We start from the raw sequence: 22763 nt of genomic DNA, 5'->3' as shown, positions 1-22763 counted from the left end.
GTACTTTTGGTCTTATTCACCATCCCTTTCCTAATAATTCCTAGCATCCTATTTGCTTTTTTGGCCACCGCCGCACACTGAGCAGATTTCAGCGTATTATCTACTCCACCACCCAGATTTCTTTCTTGAGAACTGACTGCTAAGGTGACTATTATTCAGATTATAATTCCCAATGTGCATCATTTTGCATTTGTCCACATTAAATTTCATCTGCCATTTGGATGCCAAGTTTTCCAGTTTCCTAAGGTCTTCCTGCATTTTTTCACAGTCTGAGTGTTTTTTAATAACTTTGAATATTTAAGCACTTAACCCTTCATTCTACAACAGGTTGTCTTAGTTATACACTTAAACTTTTAGAACACTGCTACTGTATAATTATGTCCTAAAATGGCTTAGCATGTAATTGTAAGGAGGGGTCATTCTCCGGTGAGGGAAATAGGTGCGGCAGAGGCAGGCTGCATTAATGTGCCCGGCATAGAATACCACACGTTATACACTAACAGCTGTGTCGCAGTAGACCTGGTGTAAGTTTGCATTTCTGCTGACTTATGATGGCGATGACATGTATAGCTGCTGTTAGAGAATAGTCTTAGAAAGGGAAAAGGAAATGGGACTTGATATACCGCCTTTCTGAGGTTTTTGCAACTACATTCAAAGCGGTTTACATATATTCAGGTACTTATTTTGTACCAGGGGCAATGGAGGGTTAAGTGACTTGCCCAGAGTCAGAAGGAGCTGCAGTGGGAATGGAACCCAGTTCCCCAGGATCAAAGTCCACTGCACTAACCACTAGGCTACTCCTCCACTCATTCCACCAATAAGAGCCAACCTCATCAGTGATGTCACAATGGCTTGATGGCCCGATACTTGGCTCACTTCTGATATTGTGATGTCATAAGGGAAAGGGAAATGGGACTTGATATACTGCCTTTCTGAGGTTTTTGCAACTACATTCAAAGTGGTTTACATATATTCAGGTACTTATTTTGTACCAGGGGCAATGGAGGGTTAAGTGACTTGTCCAGAGTCACAAGGAGCTGCAGTGGGAATCGAACTCGGTTCCCCAGGATCAAGTCCGCTGCACTAACCACTAGGCTACTCCTCCACGTAAAGTGGAAGCCTAAACTGTGGAACTGTGGCAGCTTCTTCTTGGTTGCTCCTGTTTTCCCATCCATGTTCTCTTATTTCAGCTCCTCTGTACTTCTTTGTATCCTATTACTGGAACAATTTTCTCCTGATGTATTATGTAATTTTCTTGTAACTTTGTTAGCCACATTGAGCCCCGCATAAGCTGGGAAAATGTGGGATACAAGTGGACCAAATAAATAAACTGACCCCCTAACCCTATAAGTCCCACATTAAACAGTGAACTCAGCTTAATAAACAGGCCTCGTGATGCTGCATTTCCCTGAGGATTCCCACAGGCAGGACCCACCCGCAAGGTGTGCAGCATTTGTGCTGCTTTCAAATGTGGTTTAGTAAGTAAATGACATCTTGAACCATGAGCCCTGCAGTTGTACCGTGTCACAGCCTGTCAGACAATCTGGCCACATGGCTGCTCAAGTTACAAGCAGGACAGTCAACATTACATATTAAGATCTTTGCTTTGTATTCTGGCAGACCCAACGCTCAAAGTACAAAGCACTAATTATTATCATTATATTAATCAGAAACACAAAGATAAAGGAGTGGGATAATGCATTAATCTCTACCATAATGGGCCAACGCCTTGTATCAACATTGCTAAGAAGAGAAAGAATCTCTATAGGAAGGTGATAAATTACAATTATCTCACATCACACAGACACACGTATGCATGCACAAGTACACGTACATTCAAACACACACACGTTTGCATGTATAACAGCAGCCTCATGGAGGGGGATGGTATAGCACAGACATCAGTAACTCCAGGGAGAGAGAATGCATAGCACTAATCCGAAGAATATCCCAGCTTGACTATTGAATTGTAGGTTCTTTCATGCAAACTGTACGTCGCGTTCTTGTTAATTCCAGACCTACAATGTGGACCGTCAGGTCCCGGACAGCGCTGGCACAGCTACTGCCTACTTGTGTGGGGTGAAAGGAAATTATGGGACCATCGGCCTGACCTCTGCTGCCAAGGTCTCCGTCTGCAACACCAACAAAGAAAATGAAGTCGTATCGGTTCTGCGGAGAGCGAAGCGAGCAGGTACCATCCCATGCTGTGTCCCACTCCTGATGAACCAGAGGAGGGACAGTGTTCCTTGAGGCTGGGTAAAATGGACAATTGTGGTAATCTGGTGAAACAAAAATGACAGACACAGGTGGCACCTTATAGACTAAACAGTTTGAGTCATAAGCTTTTGAGGACCAGGAGTCCAGCACCTCATGCCTCAGGGAATGGGACAGTCTAGACCAGTGGTTCCCCAACCTGTCCTGGGGGACCCTAGTCAGGCAGGTTTTCAGGCTCTCCAGAATGAATGAACCTTAATGCAATGCCTCTTTGTATTTCTCAATCCGGAAATGGCGATCGCCATCACGGCATAATGTAAGCCACATTGAGCCTGCAAATAGGTGGGAAAATGTGAGATACAAATGCAACAAATAACTAAATAAATATTCATGAGTTAGATTTGCTTGCAGTGGAGGAGATGAATGCAAATCTCTGTCATGAATATTAATTGTGGATAGCCCCCAGGACAGGTCTGGCAACCACTGTTATGTTCGAGGCAGGGCCCTTTCCCAGCTGCCTAGGTAGGGATCAGAGGGCAGGTGGTGTAACTAAAGCCTGTTTTTTTTTAATGTGTTCAGTACATTTGTGATGAATATTTGAGAGCTACTCTGTGTCCAGTGGTGAAAAAGTGAAGGATTATATGGTCGCAATATACCCGTGAAATACACAGCGTGTTATAGTGGGGGTTAAGGGGGAGAGGGATCTATTTGCAACCCCTGATTTACTTGTAAATGAGATTACTGTAAATGAGCTGCCTTGATGACGTAGCTGAGCTCTGGAAAGCTGGTCACAGTCGCCTTCAGCTTAGTTTCTAAATATCCAGGTGGACTCCCCTGGCTCCCAGGCACCTCTTCATCTGAAATGAAGACAAAAATCAACCTCATTCGGAAACTCAAAGATCACAGCCCTTGTTTGAGATCAGCAGTGGGTCCTTTCAGGCCTTAAAACTCTGAATCACAGCAAGGATGGACAAACTATGGTTTTAAATTTTATTAAAAAAAAAAAAAAAGCAGCTTAAACCGTCTTGGGTCATAACAAAGAAGAAACCCATTCCCTTAGGAAGAAGCATTTTAATAACGTGGAAATTAGACAGCCTGTTCCCTTCACTTGGGAATCGGTTCACTTTTCTCAATCTCCTCCTGGGGATCACAAGATACACTCAATTCACCTTCTTTCCCAAATCTGTCACAGAGATCCAAGAGCTTGAGAAAAGTTTGCTTTGCTCCTGCTAAAAGGAGGGTATCGGAACTGTGACCTAGACTTCCATTGAACTCTTTAATGCACTCGTTATCCCCTTGAAAAAGTGGCAATTGTAGTCTAGACCCGGCTGATTGAAATCTAGTTCTTTTGTTCTAGAGGGCAGTAAAACCCCCAGTCTGGCATTGCCCCCTTGTGGTAACTGTGAGTGTCCTTTATTGATGCAGGTAAATCAGTTGGGATTGTAACCACGACACGGGTGCAACATGCTTCCCCTGCAGGCAACTATGCCCACGTTGCCGATCGAGACTGGTACTCTGATGCCAACATGCCAAAAGAGGCTTTGGATGGGGGCTGCAAGGATATAGCTTCTCAGCTGATCAGCAATACGGATATTGATGTATGTCTGGTGCTTCCTGTCATATCTTTCACTTATCGACCAATGAGTTTTACCTAGTGGAATATAAACTTGAGGGTTTATCCCATGAACTTTGCAGATCATCCTTGGAGGAGGAAGAAAGTATATGACTCCTTCAGGAACTCGTGACCCTGAGTATCCTGAAAATGCCCAACAAAATGGACTCCGCAAAGATGGGAGGAATCTTATAGAAGAATGGAAAAAGGCGAAAACGGTTAGTACAAGTCCTAAACTTTGATTTAAGACTATCTCATGTTTCTTTCCTTCATGATTTGAAAAACCCCCCCACATCTTTACCAATGGGTCTTACTTAGAGAAGATGCCAAGGAACCAGGGTTCTCAAACGTAGGCAGTGGAATAAGGTGGCCCACAGGGGCCATGGGCCCGCCAACATTTTGCCCAACACAGCATCAGCAACTGAGGAGTTTGTGAAGGTGGGGCTGAAGATTGGTTTCTTCCTTCTACCCAAACAAAGCTCTCTGGTTCTGCCCTCTTTTATGGCATAAACATATTCAGCCCAAAATTTAAAAGCACTTTTCCAGAGAGTGGCAGCTGCTTCCTGCCCTAGCCAGCCCTCTCTGGGACTTTTCAGTGACCTTATCCAGATGGTGCCAGGGCAGAATGTAGGTATTCCACCTAACTCTACTGATACGCGCAGATGTTCAGTTGATATCTGGATGCCTATGCTGGGTTTCTTTAAGTCTCTTTTTTAAATTTTAAATTATAGATGATAAATGGTAAAAATGTAGCTGTAATAGTGAGATGGAGCGTTTGACAGCGGTGAAAAAGAAAACATTGTCCAGATGGGAAATGATTGGGGACCCTTTTGTGCAAATCTGTCCTGCATGAATGGCGATTGTTTTTCCCTTTTTTTCAGCTTATTTGCTTTAGGAGGGATGATAGGATGGGAGGGGGAGTGGTTTGAAGATTTATGGGAGAGTTATTAGGCAGGGGATTGGGTTTGTGCGGAGGAGTTTTGGGTTGGTTTTGCGGGGTGGGTGATTATAAAAACGGAAAAATTAGGGGTATAGTTAGTATTCATAGCTGCATTGAGTTTGTACTTATGCGTTCTTATAGACTATGTCTTATTGTACTCTGAGTTTGTTTTTTATACCATGTCACACACCTTCAGTATCCGAGGATCTGAAGGCGACGAAACAGTGTGACAAGGCGGTGGTCGTAGCGAGAAGGTAGCTAGGCTGTATAGAGAGAGGTGTGATCAGCAGAAGAAAGGAAGTGTTGATGCCTCTGTACAAGTCGTTGGTGAGGCCCCACCTGGAGTATTGTGTTCAGTTTTGGAGGCCGTACCTTGCGAAGATGTTAAAAAAATGGAAGCGGTGCAATGAAAAGCTACAAGAATGGTATGGGTTTTGCATTCCAAGACGTATGAGCAGAGACTTGCTGACCTGAACATGTATACCCTGGAGGAAAGGAGGAACAGGGGTGATATGATACAGACGTTCAAATACTTGAAAGGTATTAATCCGCAAACAAATCTTTTCTGGAGATGGGAAGGCGGTAGAACGAGAGGACATGAAATGAGATTGAAGGGGGCAGACTCAAGAAAGATGTCAGGAAGTATTTTTTCACAGAGGGGGTGGTGGATGCTTGGAATGCCCTCCCGTGGGAGGTGGTGGAGATGAAAACGGTAACGGAATTCAAACATGCGTGGAATATGCATAAAGGAATCCGGTGCAGTAGGAATGGATCCTCAGAAGATTAGCCAAAATTGGGTGGCGGAGCAGGTGGGGGAAGAGAGGTTGGTGGTTGGGAGGCGAGGATAGTGGAGGGCAGACTTATACGGTCTGTGCCAGAGCCAGTGATGGCAGGCGGGACTGGTGGTTGGGAGGCGGGAAATACTGCTGGGCAGACTTATACGGTCTGTGCCCTGAAAAAGGCAGGTACAAATCAAGGTAAGGTATACACATATGAGTTTATCTTGTTGGGCAGACTGGATGGACCATGCAGGTCTTTTTCTGCCGTCATCTACTATGTTACTATGTTACTATACCATGCATTTTGCATTAATTTTGTGTGTTACTTGCTGTTGTATTGGTTTCTCATTGCTTAATAAAGACATCTATAAATTTAAAAAAATGTAGCTGTAATACAACATAACTATTATAACAATATTATAACACGTAAATACAGTTGAAGCAAATAAGTTAACAAATATTTATTTTATTTATTTATGAGGGCTTCATACACTGCCAAATAGATCCAAATACGCGAACAAGCGATTTACAAAAAAAAGTCAAAATAAGGTCATACAGCTGAGGATGCCACAAGAAATAGAAGGAGAGGTAGAAAGAGAACCTAAGAAAGAGGACTCTGAGAAGAAGGCTCAAAAGCCAAAGAAAAGAGAAGTCTTAAGAAGCGCTTTGAGTGAAGGGAGAGAAGAGGTGGACCTAAAAGAAGGAGGAAGAGAACGCCAAAGTTTGGGGCCGAGGTAACTAAAAGCAGTGTCATGGTGGAGGGGGAAGGAGGACACGTAACAAGTGAACTAAAAAGGAGCTTGGAAGACGCGATGGGGAGTAAGGAGTCAAAAGCTGGGGCAAACTGGAAATGCCCTTTGAAGACCAATATGAGGAGTTTGAAGCAGATCTGGAGATCGCACCTACGGAAAGATATAAACAGGATGGATTCGGTCCAGAGGGCGGCTACAAAACTAGTAAGCGGTCTTGAACACAAAATTGTAGGGACAGGCTTATGAAACTCAACATGTATACGCTGGAAGAGAGGAGGGAGAGAGGAGACATGATAGAAACATTTCAATATCTCAAGGGCATTTATGTACAGGAAGAGAGTCTTTTTCAACTGAAGGAGAGCGCTGGATCGAGGGAGCATATGATGAAGTTAAGAGGGAATAGGCTTAGGAGTAACCTAAGGAAGTATTATTTCACAGAAAGGGTGGTGGAGGCGTGGAATGGCCTCCCGGTGGAGGTGGTGGAGTCTAGGACTGTTCCAGAATGTAAGAAGGCATGGGATAAGCATGTGGGATCGCTTAGGAAAAGGAAGAGTTAGGGGTTACAGAGAATGGGCAGACTGGATGGGTCATATGGCTTTTATTTGCTGTCATGTTTCTATCTGGGAGGAAACCGGCAGCCAATGTTCACGGTAAAGGAGTGATGTAGGGTGATCGAAGAGGCGCACATGGTGAATAATTTTAACAGCCGTGGATTGAATATAGTTGAAGGTGCTTCAGGGAATGTAGGGGAAGACCAGCATAGAGGGAGTTGCAGTAATCAATTTTGGAAATTACCAGGGAGAGAAGGAGGGTACAGATAGAATGAGGAGAAAAGAACAGCTAGCACGAAAGGTGAAGAAGGCAAAGCAGACAACAGAATCAATTTGCGTTTAGAAGATGAGTTTAGAATCAACAATGACACCCAAGACAAAGGGAGTGTACGTCACTAGTCAGAGCCGAGAGTGTAGGAGAGGTAGGGGTTGTAAAGAAAATGGATTCACATTTAGAGCGGTTGAGAAAAAGGCCATTGCTCTTCAGCCATAAGGAGACAGCATCTAAACAAGAGTTGAGTGGGGAAATGGGGGAAAGAGGTATTGTCAGGGACCCTATATAAAATCTGTGTATCATCGGCATAGCATGTTCTTGGATTAGCATGAGCAGAGGGGCCAAGAACATGTTGAACAGGATGAAGGAAAGAATAGACCCTTGTGGAACTTTTGATTACTACAGGGAAAGAAGAAGAAAGAACACCTGAAGAGGAGAGCTGGAAAGAACGGTCAGAGAGAAAACTGGTAAACCAAGAGAGAACTACCCCAGAAATACCAATGGCACGGAGACAACGAAGCAGAAGAGAGTGATCGATGAGATTAAACGCAGAAGAGAGATCCAAGGAAACGATAACTGGGCGACGTTGGTCAAGACAGACCCTAATAGTGTTGTGCATAGATAGCAAGAGTGTCTCAGTGCTGTGACCTACATGAATACTGGATTGATGGGGATGAAGGACGTTGGTGTGTTCAATGAAAGTATCAAGCTGGTGAAAAAACAACTTGTCCAGAATTTTTGCAAAGAATGGAAGATTAGAAATCGGACAAAAATTAGTAGGGAAAGAGGGATCAAGTTGCGGCTTCTTGAGAAAAGGAGTGATTAAGGCATGTTTCTAGGGAATGGTACCCAGAAATAGAGAGGCCTGTAGCAACGGAAGGATCGGTGAAGCAAGTGGCTGAGCCAGGCGTTTTACTAACCACATGGGCAAATGGGATGATAATTGGATAATACAGCATTTCCTAATTTCAAATCTTTTGTAACAGGACGAATTGTAGCCAACTTTAATTCATCTGGACAATACCCCAATTTCAAATAAAGATTTTACAATTTTTCCCAATTAGAACAGCAGAGAGTGGCTGAATATCTGCCACTACTCATATAGCTAGTACTGATCATTCTGGGATACATGCTGTATATTTAGCACTCATGAGCACACGTGGACAATTTAAATGCTGCGACCAGGGCCTAAACACATGCTGACCACAGCATTTGAAAACTGGCCCAACTGGTTCCAATTATTTCTTCCTTAACGTAAAGTCCAAAGCACACACTTGATTGGTGAATTCAGAACCTCTCTTTACTCCCCTAAACTCTTTAGTAAAGAGTAACTGCTTCATCTTGAAAGTTTCCTTTTTTTTTTGTCAGGGAGCTCAGTATGTATGGAATAAAGACCAGCTGGACCACCTAAACCTTGACAGCCCCACGATAACGCACATTATGGGTAAGATAACACAGTGAGCAATATTCAGAGATTATCTGGACTGCATGTATAAGTAACCCCCAGCTTCTGTCTAGCTATGGGACTAGTTAGTTTTAGCACCTCTTATGGCAGGAGGTCAGAACTGCAGTTTTTGTGCTGATGTGTGTAAAGCTAGTTTTAACATTTTTGGAGTCACAGTTACTGTAGCAGTAGTAAAATCAGTTTTACTGTGGACAGTATCCTATCACTTTGAAAGACTAAAATAGAAAGACCATGTCACTGAGCACAACTGAGTCAGTCCTGTTTACCTCAGGGTTTTTATGGATTGTGCTGTTAAAATATTTCTAAGAACAGCAGGCATATGAGTCCTTGGATTTCACGGGATAAAAATATGAGACTTGAAAACTTGTCTAGAAATCCTACAAAAAACATCATGGAAGGGGCCAACGTCTACATTTTATTTTAATATGCAGACTTGATTTCTTAAAACTTAACATTTTTCAAATGTGGCTGGAATCTGCTTCCTGCATAATCAAAACTTCATCCCTTGGGCTATGAACCTTCATTCATATCTACCCTGGGGTTTTCCCCCCATATGATGTAGCCTAGTCAGAGCTGTGGTAGTCCCTGGCCAGGATAAATGCGTAGCGACTCTGTCTGGAACTCTGCACTTGTGGGCCCTTGATCTGGCCACTGGGTGTCACTGTTCGTTGTTGAAAGCATTAAAAGTGCTACCTCTGAGGCATCCTGAGCCCTAGAATGTAAGACATGACCTGAAAAAGGTTTTACTTCTGAAATGTGAACTGTCATGAAAGGAGGGTTTCACTTTTTCATTTCTACCATTTCCTCTCCAATTGTCTGATCATAAAATGGTGAGTAGGACCATATGTAAGCCCCTTGTCTTTACACCTATGTGGCTGCCTGGTGTGAGCCCTGGAAGCTGGGTGGAAGGGGCACACATTGAATTTGTTGATTTGGGACCGGGGTTGGACCAGGATTTATCCTGGGAGGTCACAGCAAGTAGCACCAGACTTTGAGTTAGAATCCACTCCACCCACAGTCTGAACCAAACTTTACTATCCTTTAAATGATTTAGGCCCAGTATTATCTTTCCTGACCAAGTAGTAACTATTTACAGATCTTTCCTCCTCTCTCCAGACATAGAAGAAAATACAATTAATGGCTACTTTAATTCCCTTAGATAGTTAAATCTACTCACTAGGTACAGAGAAGGGTGGCGAAAATGATAAAGGGGATGGGATGACTTCCCTGTGAGGAAAGGCTAAAGTGGTTGAGGCTCTTCAGCTTGGAGAAAAGACGGCAGAGGGGAGATATGATAGAGGTCTATAAAATACTTAGTGGAGTGAATCGCTTGTTTACTGTTTCCAAAATACTAGGACTAGGGGGCACGCAATGAAGCTACAAAGTAGTAAATTTAAAACAATTTGGAGAAAATATTTCTTCACTCAACATGTAATTAAACTCTGGAATTAGTTACCAGAGAATGTGGTAAAGGCAGTTAGCTTAGCAGGGTTTTAAAAAAGGGTTTGGATAGCTTCCTAAAAGAAAAGTCCATAGGCTATTATTAAAATGGACTTGGGGAAAATCCACTGCTTGTTTCTGGGATAAGCAGCATAAAATATATTGGGATCTTGCCAGGTACTTGTGACCTGGATTGGCCACTGTTGGAAACAGGATGCTGGGCTTGATGGACCTTCAGTCTGTCCCAGTATGGCAACAGTTATGTACTTATGCACCAGGTTTCAAGTTTATTTAGGATTTGCTGTCCTGCCCATCAAACGTATGCCTAGGTGGCCTACGTACATTGAGAAAGCAACAAGAAATAGTTTAACTCAAGTAAATATAGTAACAACACATGGTTAGAAAGGGAAGGAGGGCAGAACTACAATGTAGGTAGGACAGGGGGCAGGGAAAAGGGGGAGGGAAGGTGCTTCAGAGCTGTGTGGTATTTCAAGAACATGGCCAACCTGTGAAGGTATGAACCGGCTGCTTCAGCCATATATGAAGGGGCTTCCCTGTAGTTGCAAGGTCAGATGCTAGAGATGAACCTAAGAGAAAGTGGGATAGCGGAGAGTGGGCTTAAATACTCAGAGCAGTGGCGTAGCCACAGGTGGGCCTGAGTGGACCAGGGCCCACCCACTTTGGGTTCAGGCCCACCCAACAGTAGCATACGTTTAGTGGTAGCTGGTGAAGATCCCAAGTTCTATCAGCTGAAGACTTCCCTTTGATGGTAAGCCAAGGTAGAAAGAAGCGTTTTCTCGCCAGCTGAGATATATTTTTTTGGTGGTGGTGTGGGGGGGGGGGGGGGGGAGAACACTTGGTGCCCACCCACTTCTTGCCTAGGCCCACCCAGAATCTGTTGTCTAGCTACGCCCCTGACTCAGAGGGAATAGTTCCACCGCCACCAGCACCTTCTCTCCTCCCAGGCTTCTACCAACTCCCAGCACCTTCAAAACTGTAAGTTCCAGAGCTTTCCTGTGCTGGACCTTTCTAGAGACTAGCTAGAGCCTTTCTGACAGGAGCAGGATGTACAGAGCTCAGCAACACTGCTGGAATAAAATGCAGATGCCTGTCTCCTATTGGCCAGCTGGCTTCTCCCTACACCAGCCAGGGCACTGACACTAACATGACCTGTAGGTAAGAGCAGTGAGAAATTCAGGCAGTGTTGTCAGGGCTGTGGGTTTCCCGCCCAATCGGGCTCCTTTCTGCGACCCGCTGCGGCTTTTTCACACCGCATGCGGGTTGTGGGATTTTGGGCAGCTTTTTCTTGCCCTGCCGGTGTTTTTTTTGCCCGCAGTGGGTTGGCTCAATTTTCCTGCGGCCAGTGGAGGCGGGCTTAATGATGTCATTTGTATGCAAATAGCCTCATTAATATTTATTAATGATGTCATTCATATGCAAATTGACTTTGTGCGGGTTTGGGGGCTGGTTTTGGGCGTGAACAATTTTTTCCATCTGGCAACACTGAGGCAGATTTAACCTTCTGAATCTCTCATGATGTTAAACATACAAGAAAGAGAGTCCTTGGTTAGACCCTGTTATCACTGCTAAAGGGAACTGATCTTTTCGGGGGGGGGGGGGGGGGGGGGTAGTTTAAGGCAAGGATTCCAGCATTTTTCAAAGCGGGGTTTCTTTTAAAAGGCTCTTCAAATACCAAGTCCCTGTGGATCTCTGTCTTACCCTGAGGGTGTCCATTTCACCCGACCCCTCCACTGCACTTTTCACATTTCTCCGCTTGTGTTCACTGTTTGTTATACAGGTTTGTTTGAGCCTGGGGACATGAAGTATGAGTTAAATCGGAATGGAAGCTCAGATCCTTCAATTATAGAAATGACAGAAAAAGCCATCCGATTCCTCAGCAGAAACCCCAAAGGATTCTACCTCTTTGTTGAAGATAAGTTGTTCGTCTCTGTTTTCATTTTATCTGTACAATCAAAACCTCACAAGTTTTGTTTTATAGCTATTCTAGTTTGTTGTTTTTAAACAGGTGGAGGGGCTGTTGCAGTCCTGGATCTATAGTTCACAACAGACAGTCATTACGGGCAGTGGCGTAGCCAAGGGTGGGCCTGGATGGGCCCAGGCCTACCCACTTTGGACTCAGGCCCACCCAGTAGCAGCACGCCCATGATGTGGCTGGCAGGGATACCCAAGCCCCATCAGCCAAACACTCCCAACAACTGTCCCTCCTGCATACCTTGTAAATAGCAGATCTTCACCTGCAGCGAGCAGCGACTAATACATACTGCTCACACCAGCCCCACAGCCTTCCCTCTGATGTATTCTCGTCTATGCGGAAATAGGAAGTTGCATCAGAGGGAAGGGTGTGGGGCCAACATGAGCAGTGCGTATTAGTTGCTGCTCGCTTCTGGTGAAAATCTGCTATTTAAAAGGTATGCGGGGGGGGGGGGGGGGGGAATGTTTGACAGACCATATGGTATGCAGGTGAGTAACAGAGAGACCAAATCACTTGTGGGACAAAGTGGAGTTCTGCCCACCCAAAATTATGTGTCTGGCTACGCCCCTGATTATGGGGAGGTTCTGAACTGCAGGAGACAAGACTGAAACCCTTTCATTTTCCATTTCATCTACTTCATCCTTAATACACTCTTGACTGACTTATTTCTTTATAGGGAGATATGTAAGGTAGGGGTAACACAATTTCTAGCAGAACAATGTAATCACATGTCCACTGATGGACTGTGTAGGGATAGTGACGTGTATAAAAGAAAGCACTCTGAGTATTTAAAATCACGTCTCCCAAATAGCTGTTCTGAGCTCCAACTCCTTCTAGGATATGTTTATATTAATAGCAGGGGCGTAGCTAGGTGGGGCCACGGGGCATGGGCCCCCACAGATTTAGCCATGGCCCCCTCTACTTTCCACCGCCCCCCCCCCCGCCGCTGACCCTCCCCCGCCACTTTCGATCCCCCCTCCCGCTGCCGCCGAAGTCTTCTTCAGCGCCAGTCTCCGGCACCTTCGTTGATCTGTTTCTGTGAGTCTTGACTCCTGACGCACGCAGGATGTCAGGAGTCAGGACTCACAGAAACAGATCAGTGAAGGCACCGGAGACTGGCGCTGAAGAAGACTTTGGCTGGTGGGGGTTGGGGACCCCTGCCAGCAAAGGTACCAGGCAGCAGTGGCGGGGGAGGGTCAGCAGCGGCAGTGGGATCGAAAGTGGCGGGGGGTGGGGGGGGGTGGTCGAAAGTGGCAGGGGGTCGGCGGTGGCAGGTGGGGTCAAAAGTGGTGGGGGGGGTCAGTGGCTGGGTGAGGCAGGCTAAACTGCGCCCCCCCCCCCCACTTTGGGCTCTGGACCCCCCTCCCGCCGAGGTCTGGCTATGCCCCTGATAATAATAATAAGTAACATAGAGTTTATTTATAAGAATGATAATTGCAAACAAATGTATAATTTAGGATGTTAAAAGTTTCTAAACCAACAGCTTTTGGAAGCTCAGAGCTTAGAACCGGAGACTCTCTGAGATGGAGATGGGGTTTTCTGAGGAAGGAAGGGGGAGATGGTGGGGGAGCCCGAAGTGGAAAGCACTAGTTTCCACTTTTAGCATAAAAGTTCCCAAGAAGATCAAAATGCTATATCTTTGAGGAGATGCTAAAAACTGGGATTCTGGAGACATGAGGGAATCTACAGTAAGAGTAACGCTGCTGAGTAGAAAGATCGGTCGGCCCATCGTCTAGTTCAGACGTGCACATCAACACACCTTTCTAGCCCAGAAAGATTAAATGCACCAGGCAACGCTGGATGGGAACATCTGCATCTTATTCACCCTACATGGTCCTTTCCAAAGACAAGAGAGAGGTCATAGCGAGGTCTGTTCTAGGTTTCACATCTATCTCTGTAAGGATGTTGGACGGCCTTCGTTTTTGGGTGTGCTCACCTTCTATCTGTAATCTTTGCACCGTACACTAGGGACATGCATTTGTTTCCAATATTGTTTGTTATCATTTTTACTCTGCAATGAAAGGGGAAAAAACCCCAAATTAGTTTTTTTTATTCTGTGTGGTAAATAGAGCACACTTTTTTCCTGCATTGTAAATAATGAGCATTACTTATGACATTAAAAAATAATAAAACGAACCCCAAATCCCTGTAAACACATGGGAAATTAAGACAAATGAAAGTGTTTGGGCTATACACCCCTACCGTGCACCGTCCACCGTCATCCCTGACCCCTCAGTCATTTGCCCACCTCTTCAGTATCCTGTTATCTTCGTTTCTATAGTAACAGAGAAAAAGATGATAGAAAAAGCTAACTTGTCCCAGCCAATCTGCCCACTTTAGCTAAATAAGCATATAAATTCCTATAGTCAACTTCTCACCAGCACCTGACCCCTTAGGTCTTTTACCTGCACTTCAAACACCCTCCACATTGGTCCTGAGTGTGCCCAGAATTGGTTAAGGGTGTTAACCCCCACTGGGAGGCCATTTCAAGTCTTGTCATCTTCCTCAATAATTCTTACAAGACCAATGTACACAAGCCTTCTTGCATTGATTCGCACGGCTACCAAGACAAGCTAAACCATTGTCCAAGACATCCAGGCACCCTTTGCTCATTGAAATTTTGGATTTAACCATGATCACATCATGTATGCAACTCCATTCCTGGAGTCTTGCCAGTGCTGTCTGTGTTGTAATGCTCATTGCAGATTACCTCAATGCTTGATTGATTTGTTTCTGATTTATCTCTACGAGGCAGAATTGACCACGGACACCACGATGGAAAAGCGAAGCAGGCTTTGACGGAGGCTGTCATGTTTGATAGAGCCATCCAGAAAGCTGGTGAGATGACCAAGGAATCAGAGACGCTGACCGTGGTCACTGCCGACCACTCTCATGTTTTCAGTTTTGGTGGCTATACCTTACGTGGTAACTCCATCTTTGGTAAGTCTGCCACGAATTCCCAGGGCCTATTCTAATAATATTTGTACTACCCTCAATGAAGTTAGTGTTGGAGTTGAGGTACGTGCTGCTAATAGACAACTCGTTTAGGAAATATTAAATTGAAATAAAGTTAAACCAGTCAATTTAATTCCAAGAGTTTTTTTTTTTTTTTTTAGAGTTGTCTTGGTGGATCGATTCAGTATTGTGACAATCACAATTCAAATATTCCTGCTGGGGAATTTCCCCAAGGTGTTTATGTTCCATTTGTTGTTAGGATACTTGATGTTCTACCTTTCTGAGACCAATAAGACCATTTACAATATATGAGGGTTGAATGAAAAGTAATGCCTCCACCTCCAGAATTCATCAGTTGACGTGCTACACATGTTCAGTTAGGGAGAACTGCCTGTGTGAAGAGGCTGTTTTGCTAATGCTTCTGAAACGAAAGCATGTAGTGAATGATTTAAGCAATGTGCCATGATTTCTGACTGTTGAAGGAGTCCCTCCAACTGAAATTCACTGCTGCATTCATACATGATGACTGATTTCACGTGAGCACTGTGTATCTCTGGGCCAAAAACATAAAGATGGTGGACTGGGAAGCAGTGGCTTAGCCACAGGTGGGCCTGGGTGGGCCGAGGCCCATCCACTTAGGGCTCAGGCCCACCCAACAGCAGCACATATTTAGTGCTAGCTAGTGGGGATCCCAAGCTCCGCCAGCTGAAGACCTCCCCCTGATGGTGCTGAAAACACTGCTTTGCACTTCGGCAGTCTAAGCTTCCTAAGCTGCTGATACTGGCCTCATCGCATTGGGGGGGGGGGGGGGGGGGGGGGAGGAGAACACTTGGTGCCCACCCACTTCTTGACTAGGCCCACCCAAAATCTGCTGTCTGGCTACACCCCTGCTGGGAAGGGCTGATTTGTGTGATTAAAAATGAAGTGGGTAACCTATGACAGTAACGGATGAGTCTCACATGAGGAAGGTTGATGAACTTGTAAAGGAGAATCACACAAAGGGAAATTGTTAACACGGCATTTCATACAGGAGCATGTGGGTTACGTTATTAATATTCTTAGATATCGAAATATTTGTGCAAGATGGGCCCCTCACATATTGACTGCAGAACTAAAAGTTTTTAGACTTGAAATCTTTCCGCATTGGTTGTCCCAGTAGGAGAATGAAGATGAGGAATTTTCTTCATAAGATCATGGCAGCTGAAGAAACATGGGCTCATCATTATGAGGCAGAATCAATGCCCAATCCTTGGAGTATCATCACAAAGGTTCAGCTGCGAAGAAAACATTTTTAAATATAGCCTTTTACAGGAAAAATCATGGTTACAGTTTTTTGGGGGACATGGTTGATGGTGATTATATGGATTTCCTTGCACTTGCTATCAACTCTGAGCATTAATGCAACACTGGGAAAGAACGATTGAGCAGAGCTCAGAAGCACTAGAAGGAAATTTTGCTGCAACCTATTAACGCTAGGCCTCTCGTAGCATGAAACACCATAGAGGCAAGTCTGAAGATGGGTCTCACAGTCTCCCCTCCATCCACTGTACAGTCCAGACTTGGCGCCATGCCATTTGCATCTTTTTCCAAAATTAAGGAATAGCTTTGGGGGGGGGGGGGGGGTTGTCTGTTAACTCAGATGAAGGGGTGGATAGGACCATGAGCAACTGTTGAAGAGACAAGTTGTACAGTTTTTTTTCTCAATGGCTTTCAAAACCTTGTCCATCATTGGCCGAAATGTGTGGCGAATGATAGTGACTATGAAGAAAAGTAAATACATGTAATAAAAGAGCAAGTTCCAAGCATTATTTTCATTTTTTATTCTTTACAACATCTTCATTTAAACAAGTGTCACAGAGGTGGAGGCATTACTTTTCATTAAACCCTCATAAAACTTAAAAGTACAAGAGACATAAGGGAACAATTATGAAGTAATAGACAGTAGAAGCAGATAGTTACGAGCAATACCATTAGCGGAGAACTCAAACTAATAGACAAGGAAGGAAAACATTTTATGACTGCTCACACGTGTTGGAAAAAGTGTACATACACTTTTCACGCTAGGAACACGCCGGAGTTTCAAAGTGTGTATGCTCGGTTTGACAGTTAACTCAGGGAAAGCAGCCACACACATTTACACTTAACTAACTTGAACAGAGGAAATACATATACTTACGCAACTTAATTCCAAACCTCAACCCAACCCTACCCTACCTCCAGGAACAGCTCCCCCTACTGCCGGTTTTTGAGGTGAACAGTTTTATCAAAGACCTGGTCCCTGGCACTGTTATCCGTAGAAATGGCTTTCAGCAAGTATTGGCAGACATTATGTAGAGGAAATAGTTTGTGATGTGATATAAGCGCAAAACTACGGAACGGCTTCCCAAAAGCTGTGAAAACAATCCATGACCACCTGAACTTCAGGTGGAGTGGAGGAGTGGCCTAGTGGTTAGAGTGGTGGACTTTGGTCCTGGTGAACTGGGTTGGATTCCCACTTCAGGCACAGGCAGCTCCTTGTGACTCTGGGCAAGTCACTTAACCCTCCATTGCCCCATGTAAGCCGCATTGAGCCTGCCATGAGTGGGAAAGCGCAGGGTACAAATATAACAAAAATAAAATAGATACTATTGGAGATTCTACAGGGAATGTTGCTACTATTGGAGATTCTACAGGGAATGTTGCTATTCCACTAGCAACATTCCATGTAGAAGGCTGCACAGGCTTCTGTTTCTGTGAGTCTGACGTCAGACTCACAGAAGCAGAAGCCTGCGCGGCCACATTGGTGATCTACAAGGGCCGACTTCTACATGGAATGTTGCTAGTGGAATCTCAAATAGTAGCAACAGTGGAGGAGTGGCCTAGTGGTTAGGGTGGTGGACTTTGGTCTTGAGGAACTGAGTTCAATTCCCACTTCAGGCACAGGCAGCTCCTTGTGACTCTGGGCAAGTCACTTAACCCTCCATTGCCCCATGTAAGCCACATTGAGCCTGCCATGAGTGGGAAAGCGCGGGGTACAAATGTAACAAAAAAAAAAAAAATCACTAAAAACCAACCTCTTCAAAACGACCTACCTAAACGACCCCAGGTAAACCTCTTCACCCAGCAACACAGCAAGACTATAATTGTACTGGACAACACACAACCTTCATCCCTTCTGACCCTCCACTTATACCTCATATGATCACTATACAACCTTGTATCTGTTATCAACCGACTGGGCAAACGCCTCTGACGGTACTATGTAAGCCACATTGAGCCTGCAAATAGGTGGGAAAATGTGGGATATAAATGCAATAAATAAATAAAAATATGCTGGGGAAAAAAAAGGAGTTTCCTATAATAACACTTTCTAGAAACTGCAGGACATTTCTGCTGTGGTTATTGCTGGATGACTTCCAGATGTGACCCTTGCATGGGATGCAGGAACGGGTCATTCTTACACTGAGATCCTTTACATTTAGGTTGGGCCCCCTCCCCCCCCCAGCCAGCAGTTCTGATGCGTTTAGTTTTATTTTTTTTATTTTTGTTACATTTGTACCCTGTGCTTTCCCACTCATGGCAGGCTCAATGTGGCTTACATGGGGCAATGGAGGGTTAAGTGACTTACCCAGAGTCACAAGGAGCTGCCTGTGCCTGAAGTGGGAATTGAACTCAGTTCCTCAGTTCCCCAGGACCAAAGTCCACCACTCTAACCACTAGGCCACTCCTCCACTGTTGCTACTATTTGAGATTCTACATGGAATGTTGCTATTCCACTAGCAACATTCCATGTAGAAGTCGGCCCTTGCAGATCACCAATGTGGCCGCGCAGGCTTCTGCTTCTGTGAGTCTGACGTCCTGCACGTACGTGCAGGACGTCAGACTCACAGAAACAGAAGCCTGCGCAGCCTTCTACATGTGGAATAGCAACATTCCATGTAGAATCTCCACTAGTAGCAAAATTCCAGGTAGAATCTCCAATAGTAGCAACATTCCATGTAGAATCTCCAATAGTATCTATTTTATTTTTGTTACATTTGTACCCCACGCTTTCCCACTCATGGCAGGTTCAATGCGGCTTACATGGGGCAATGGAGGGTTAAGTGACTTGCCCAGAGTCACAAGGAGCTGCCTGTGCCTGAAGTGGGAATCGAACTCAGTTCCTCAGTTCCCCAGGACCAAAGTCCACCACCCTGACCACTAGGCCACTCCTAGTTCTGCAGCTGCATTTATTTTGTGGCTTGCAGGGCTGTCTTTCTCTCTCCAGATGTTTTTGCTGCTTTATTTTCATGTTGGTTTGTTTGGCGTCAGTTTGATTTTTGCTAGTTACCATATCCAATTAAATCCTCATTGCCTTCATTCGTAACAGGTCTGGCACCAAAACTGGCGATGGATGGCAAGGCGTACACTTCCATTCTCTATGGGAACGGACCCGGCTACTTCAACGATACCCGTCCAAATGTCAACATCACAATCAGTGGTAAGAAGAGCCCGGCATTCTGACTACCCATGTGCCTGTGGGTGACTGATGCCAGACACGGACAGATGGTATTAGCCAAACCTGTCCTAGTCACCTCCCAAGTCAGGTTTCCACATATCTACAATAAATAAGTATCGGAGAAATTTGTACTCAAGAGGATCCCTTCCTTCTGAACAGGATTCCTTTATGTTTAAAATGCGTGGGATAAACATAAAGGAATCCTGGTCAGAAGGAAGGGATCCTTAGAAGTTTAGCGGAGATTAGGTGGCAGAGCCGGTGGTGGTGGGCGGGGCTGGTGGTTGGGAGGCGGGGCTAGTGCTGGGCAGACTTCTACGCTCTGTGCCGTGAGGATGGCAGATACTAATCAAGGTCAGGTATACACAAAAGGTAACACATACAGTGGGGGAAATAAGTATTTGATCCCTTGCTGATTTTGTAAGTTTGCCCACTGACAAAGACATGAGCAGCCCATAATTGAAGGGTAGGTTATTGGTAACAGTGAGAGATAGCACATCACAAATTAAATCCGGAAAATCACATTGTGGAAAGTATATGAATTTATTTGCATTCTGCAGAGGGAAATAAGTATTTGATCCCCCACCAACCAGTAAGAGATCTGGCCCCTACAGACCAGGTAGATGCTCCAAATCAACTCGTTACCTGCATGACAGACAGCTGTCGGCAATGGTCACCTGTATGAAAGACACCTGTCCACAGACTCAGTGAATCAGTCAGACTCTAACCTCTACAAAATGGCCAAGAGCAAGGAGCTGTCTAAGGATGTCAGGGACAAGATCATACACCTGCACAAGGCTGGAATGGGCTACAAAACCATCAGTAAGACGCTGGGCGAGAAGGAGACAACTGTTGGTGCCATAGTAAGAAAATGGAAGAAGTACAAAATGACTGTCAATCGACAAAGATCTGGGGCTCCACGCAAAATCTCACCTCGTGGGGTATCCTTGATCATGAGGAAGGTTAGAAATCAGCCTACAACTACAAGGGGGGAACTTGTCAATGATCTCAAGGCAGCTGGGACCACTGTCACCACGAAAACCATTGGTAACACATTACGACATAACGGATTGCAATCCTGCAGTGCCCGCAAGGTCCCCCTGCTCCGGAAGGCACATGTGACGGCCCGTCTGAAGTTTGCCAGTGAACACCTGGATGATGCCGAGAGTGATTGGGAGAAGGTGCTGTGGTCAGATGAGACAAAAATTGAGCTCTTTGGCATGAACTCAACTCGCCGTGTTTGGAGGAAGAGAAATGCTGCCTATGACCCAAAGAACACCGTCCCCACTGTCAAGCATGGAGGTGGAAATGTTATGTTTTGGGGGTGTTTCTCTGCTAAGGGCACAGGACTACTTCACCGCATCAATGGGAGAATGGATGGGGCCATGTACCGTACAATTCTGAGTGACAACCTCCTTCCCTCCGCCAGGGCCTTAAAAATGGGTCGTGGCTGGGTCTTCCAGCACGACAATGACCCAAAACATACAGCCAAGGCAACAAAGGAGTGGCTCAGGAAGAAGCACATTAGGGTCATGGAGTGGCCTAGCCAGTCACCAGACCTTAATCCCATTGAAAACTTATGGAGGGAGCTGAAGCTGCGAGTTGCCAAGCGACAGCCCAGAACTCTTAATGATTTAGAGATGATCTGCAAAGAGGAGTGGACCAAAATTCCTCCTGACATGTGTGCAAACCTCATCATCAACTACAGAAGACGTCTGACCGCTGTGCTTGCCAACAAGGGTTTTGCCACCAAGTATTAGGTCTTGTTTGCCAGAGGGATTAAATACTTATTTCCCTCTGCAGAATGCAAATAAATTCATATACTTTCCACAATGTGATTTTCCGGATTTAATTTGTGATGTGCTATCTCTCACTGTTACCAATAACCTACCCTTCAATTATGGGCTGCTCATGTCTTTGTCAGTGGGCAAACTTACAAAAGCAGCAAGGGATCAAATACTTATTTCCCCCACTGTATGAGTTTCTTGTTGGGCAGACTGGATTGACCGTGCAGGCCTTTCTCTGCCGTCATCTACTATGTTACTATGTAAGAGACACTGAAAGGCTGCATGGCCATCGTAAAACTTTTAAACATGTGACTGGTCATTTAAAGCTTGTGCATGTTCCCTGGCAGACCTCTACATATGTGCTGCTTTGAGAATCCACATATGCCGTTAAATAGCCAGGCACACGTTTCAAGTTATACCTGCTCTCTGCCTATTGACAATTTGCTGAATGCATTGGGTTTTGGCCTGCCTGAAATCACTCCCATTTTCTGAGCAAATAGCTTTGGACATTTTACAAATAAAATGTTGAAAGTGATTATATAAAACACCTGCAGCACTTAGGAAAATCCCTTCTATCCTCTGTAGGAGTTAATTCTCCTTAACGGTTTCTCCTCATGCTCATCCTGTCTGCACTTGGCAGGTATTATGCGCCCAGGGTTTGGGTCCCACCACCTTTCACGCAGGCTTCCAGCATTCACTCACACTGGGTTCCAGTCCTTGCCCTTACTCTGATGTGGAACTGGTCAGGGCCAGCTCAAGGGACTGTGGCACCCTACCCCATCCTACCCGCTTTGGTGCCCCTCATCTTATGGTTCAGTATCACTTCCCCCCCCCCCCCCCCACAGCATACCTGCCAAGTCTCCTGCTCACAGCAAGAGACACTCCCTCTTTGGCGGGTCATTTTCCGCACTCCCACCAAAGAGAGAAATTCTTCTGCTAAGCCACTGCCACCACCGCACTGCCCCGAGAAGCAGCAGCGACAGCATAACAGCAAGAAGCAGGTGCGGGGCTGCAGTCTTCAGGCATGCGCTGTCAGCTCTGCTGGTCTCCTGCCCTCTCTAATGTCAGCTTCCTGTTCCATGGCAGGGGACCAGCAGAGCTGACAGCGCATGCCTGAAGACTGCAGCCCCGCAACTGCTTCTTGCTGTTTGCTTCCTCTGACGCTCATGGAGAGAAGTAGCAGCAACCACAGGAAACAGAAGATACTGTAGAACGACAAAGACAATGGATTGGGGGGGGGGGGGGGGGGGAGAGAGAGATAGGAGATGCTGAATGGAAATGGGGAAGAGAAATGTTGGCTAGGAAATGCTGGATGGAAGAGGGTTGGAGAGAAGATGAGTAGAAAGGGGGAGAGAAAGAGGGGACAAGCTGCATGGAAAAGGAGTAGACAGAGGGAGAAGATGCTGGGTAGAAGGATGGGGAGAGACACTGGATGGAAGCGGGGAAAGAGAGGAGACACTGTAAGGATGGGGAGAGAAAGAGAGGAGACACTGGATGGAAAGAGGGGAGATGCTGGAAAGATGGGGA

The 22763-nt window shown here is 45.3% G+C and overlaps 1 protein-coding gene across 1 annotated transcript in view; it reads left to right on the top strand.

Moving 5' to 3' along the window:
• LOC115479234 (intestinal-type alkaline phosphatase-like) overlaps positions 1-22763 on the top strand; it is a 42738-nt gene that overhangs the window by 15079 nt on the left and 4896 nt on the right. Inside the window, exons 4-10 of the mRNA XM_030217068.1 lie at positions 2017-2191; positions 3640-3812; positions 3910-4044; positions 8491-8566; positions 11826-11960; positions 14769-14960; positions 19324-19434. Of these exons, the coding sequence (XP_030072928.1) occupies positions 2017-2191; positions 3640-3812; positions 3910-4044; positions 8491-8566; positions 11826-11960; positions 14769-14960; positions 19324-19434 (997 nt within the window). The remainder of the gene's footprint in view (positions 1-2016; positions 2192-3639; positions 3813-3909; positions 4045-8490; positions 8567-11825; positions 11961-14768; positions 14961-19323; positions 19435-22763) is intronic.

This window comes from Microcaecilia unicolor, chromosome 10 (genome assembly GCF_901765095.1).
Source record: "Microcaecilia unicolor chromosome 10, aMicUni1.1, whole genome shotgun sequence".
NCBI classification, from domain to species: Eukaryota; Metazoa; Chordata; class Amphibia; order Gymnophiona; family Siphonopidae; genus Microcaecilia; species Microcaecilia unicolor.
The sequence above is the reverse complement of the archived record's forward strand: the minus strand, read 5'-3'. Positions and strand labels throughout refer to the sequence as shown.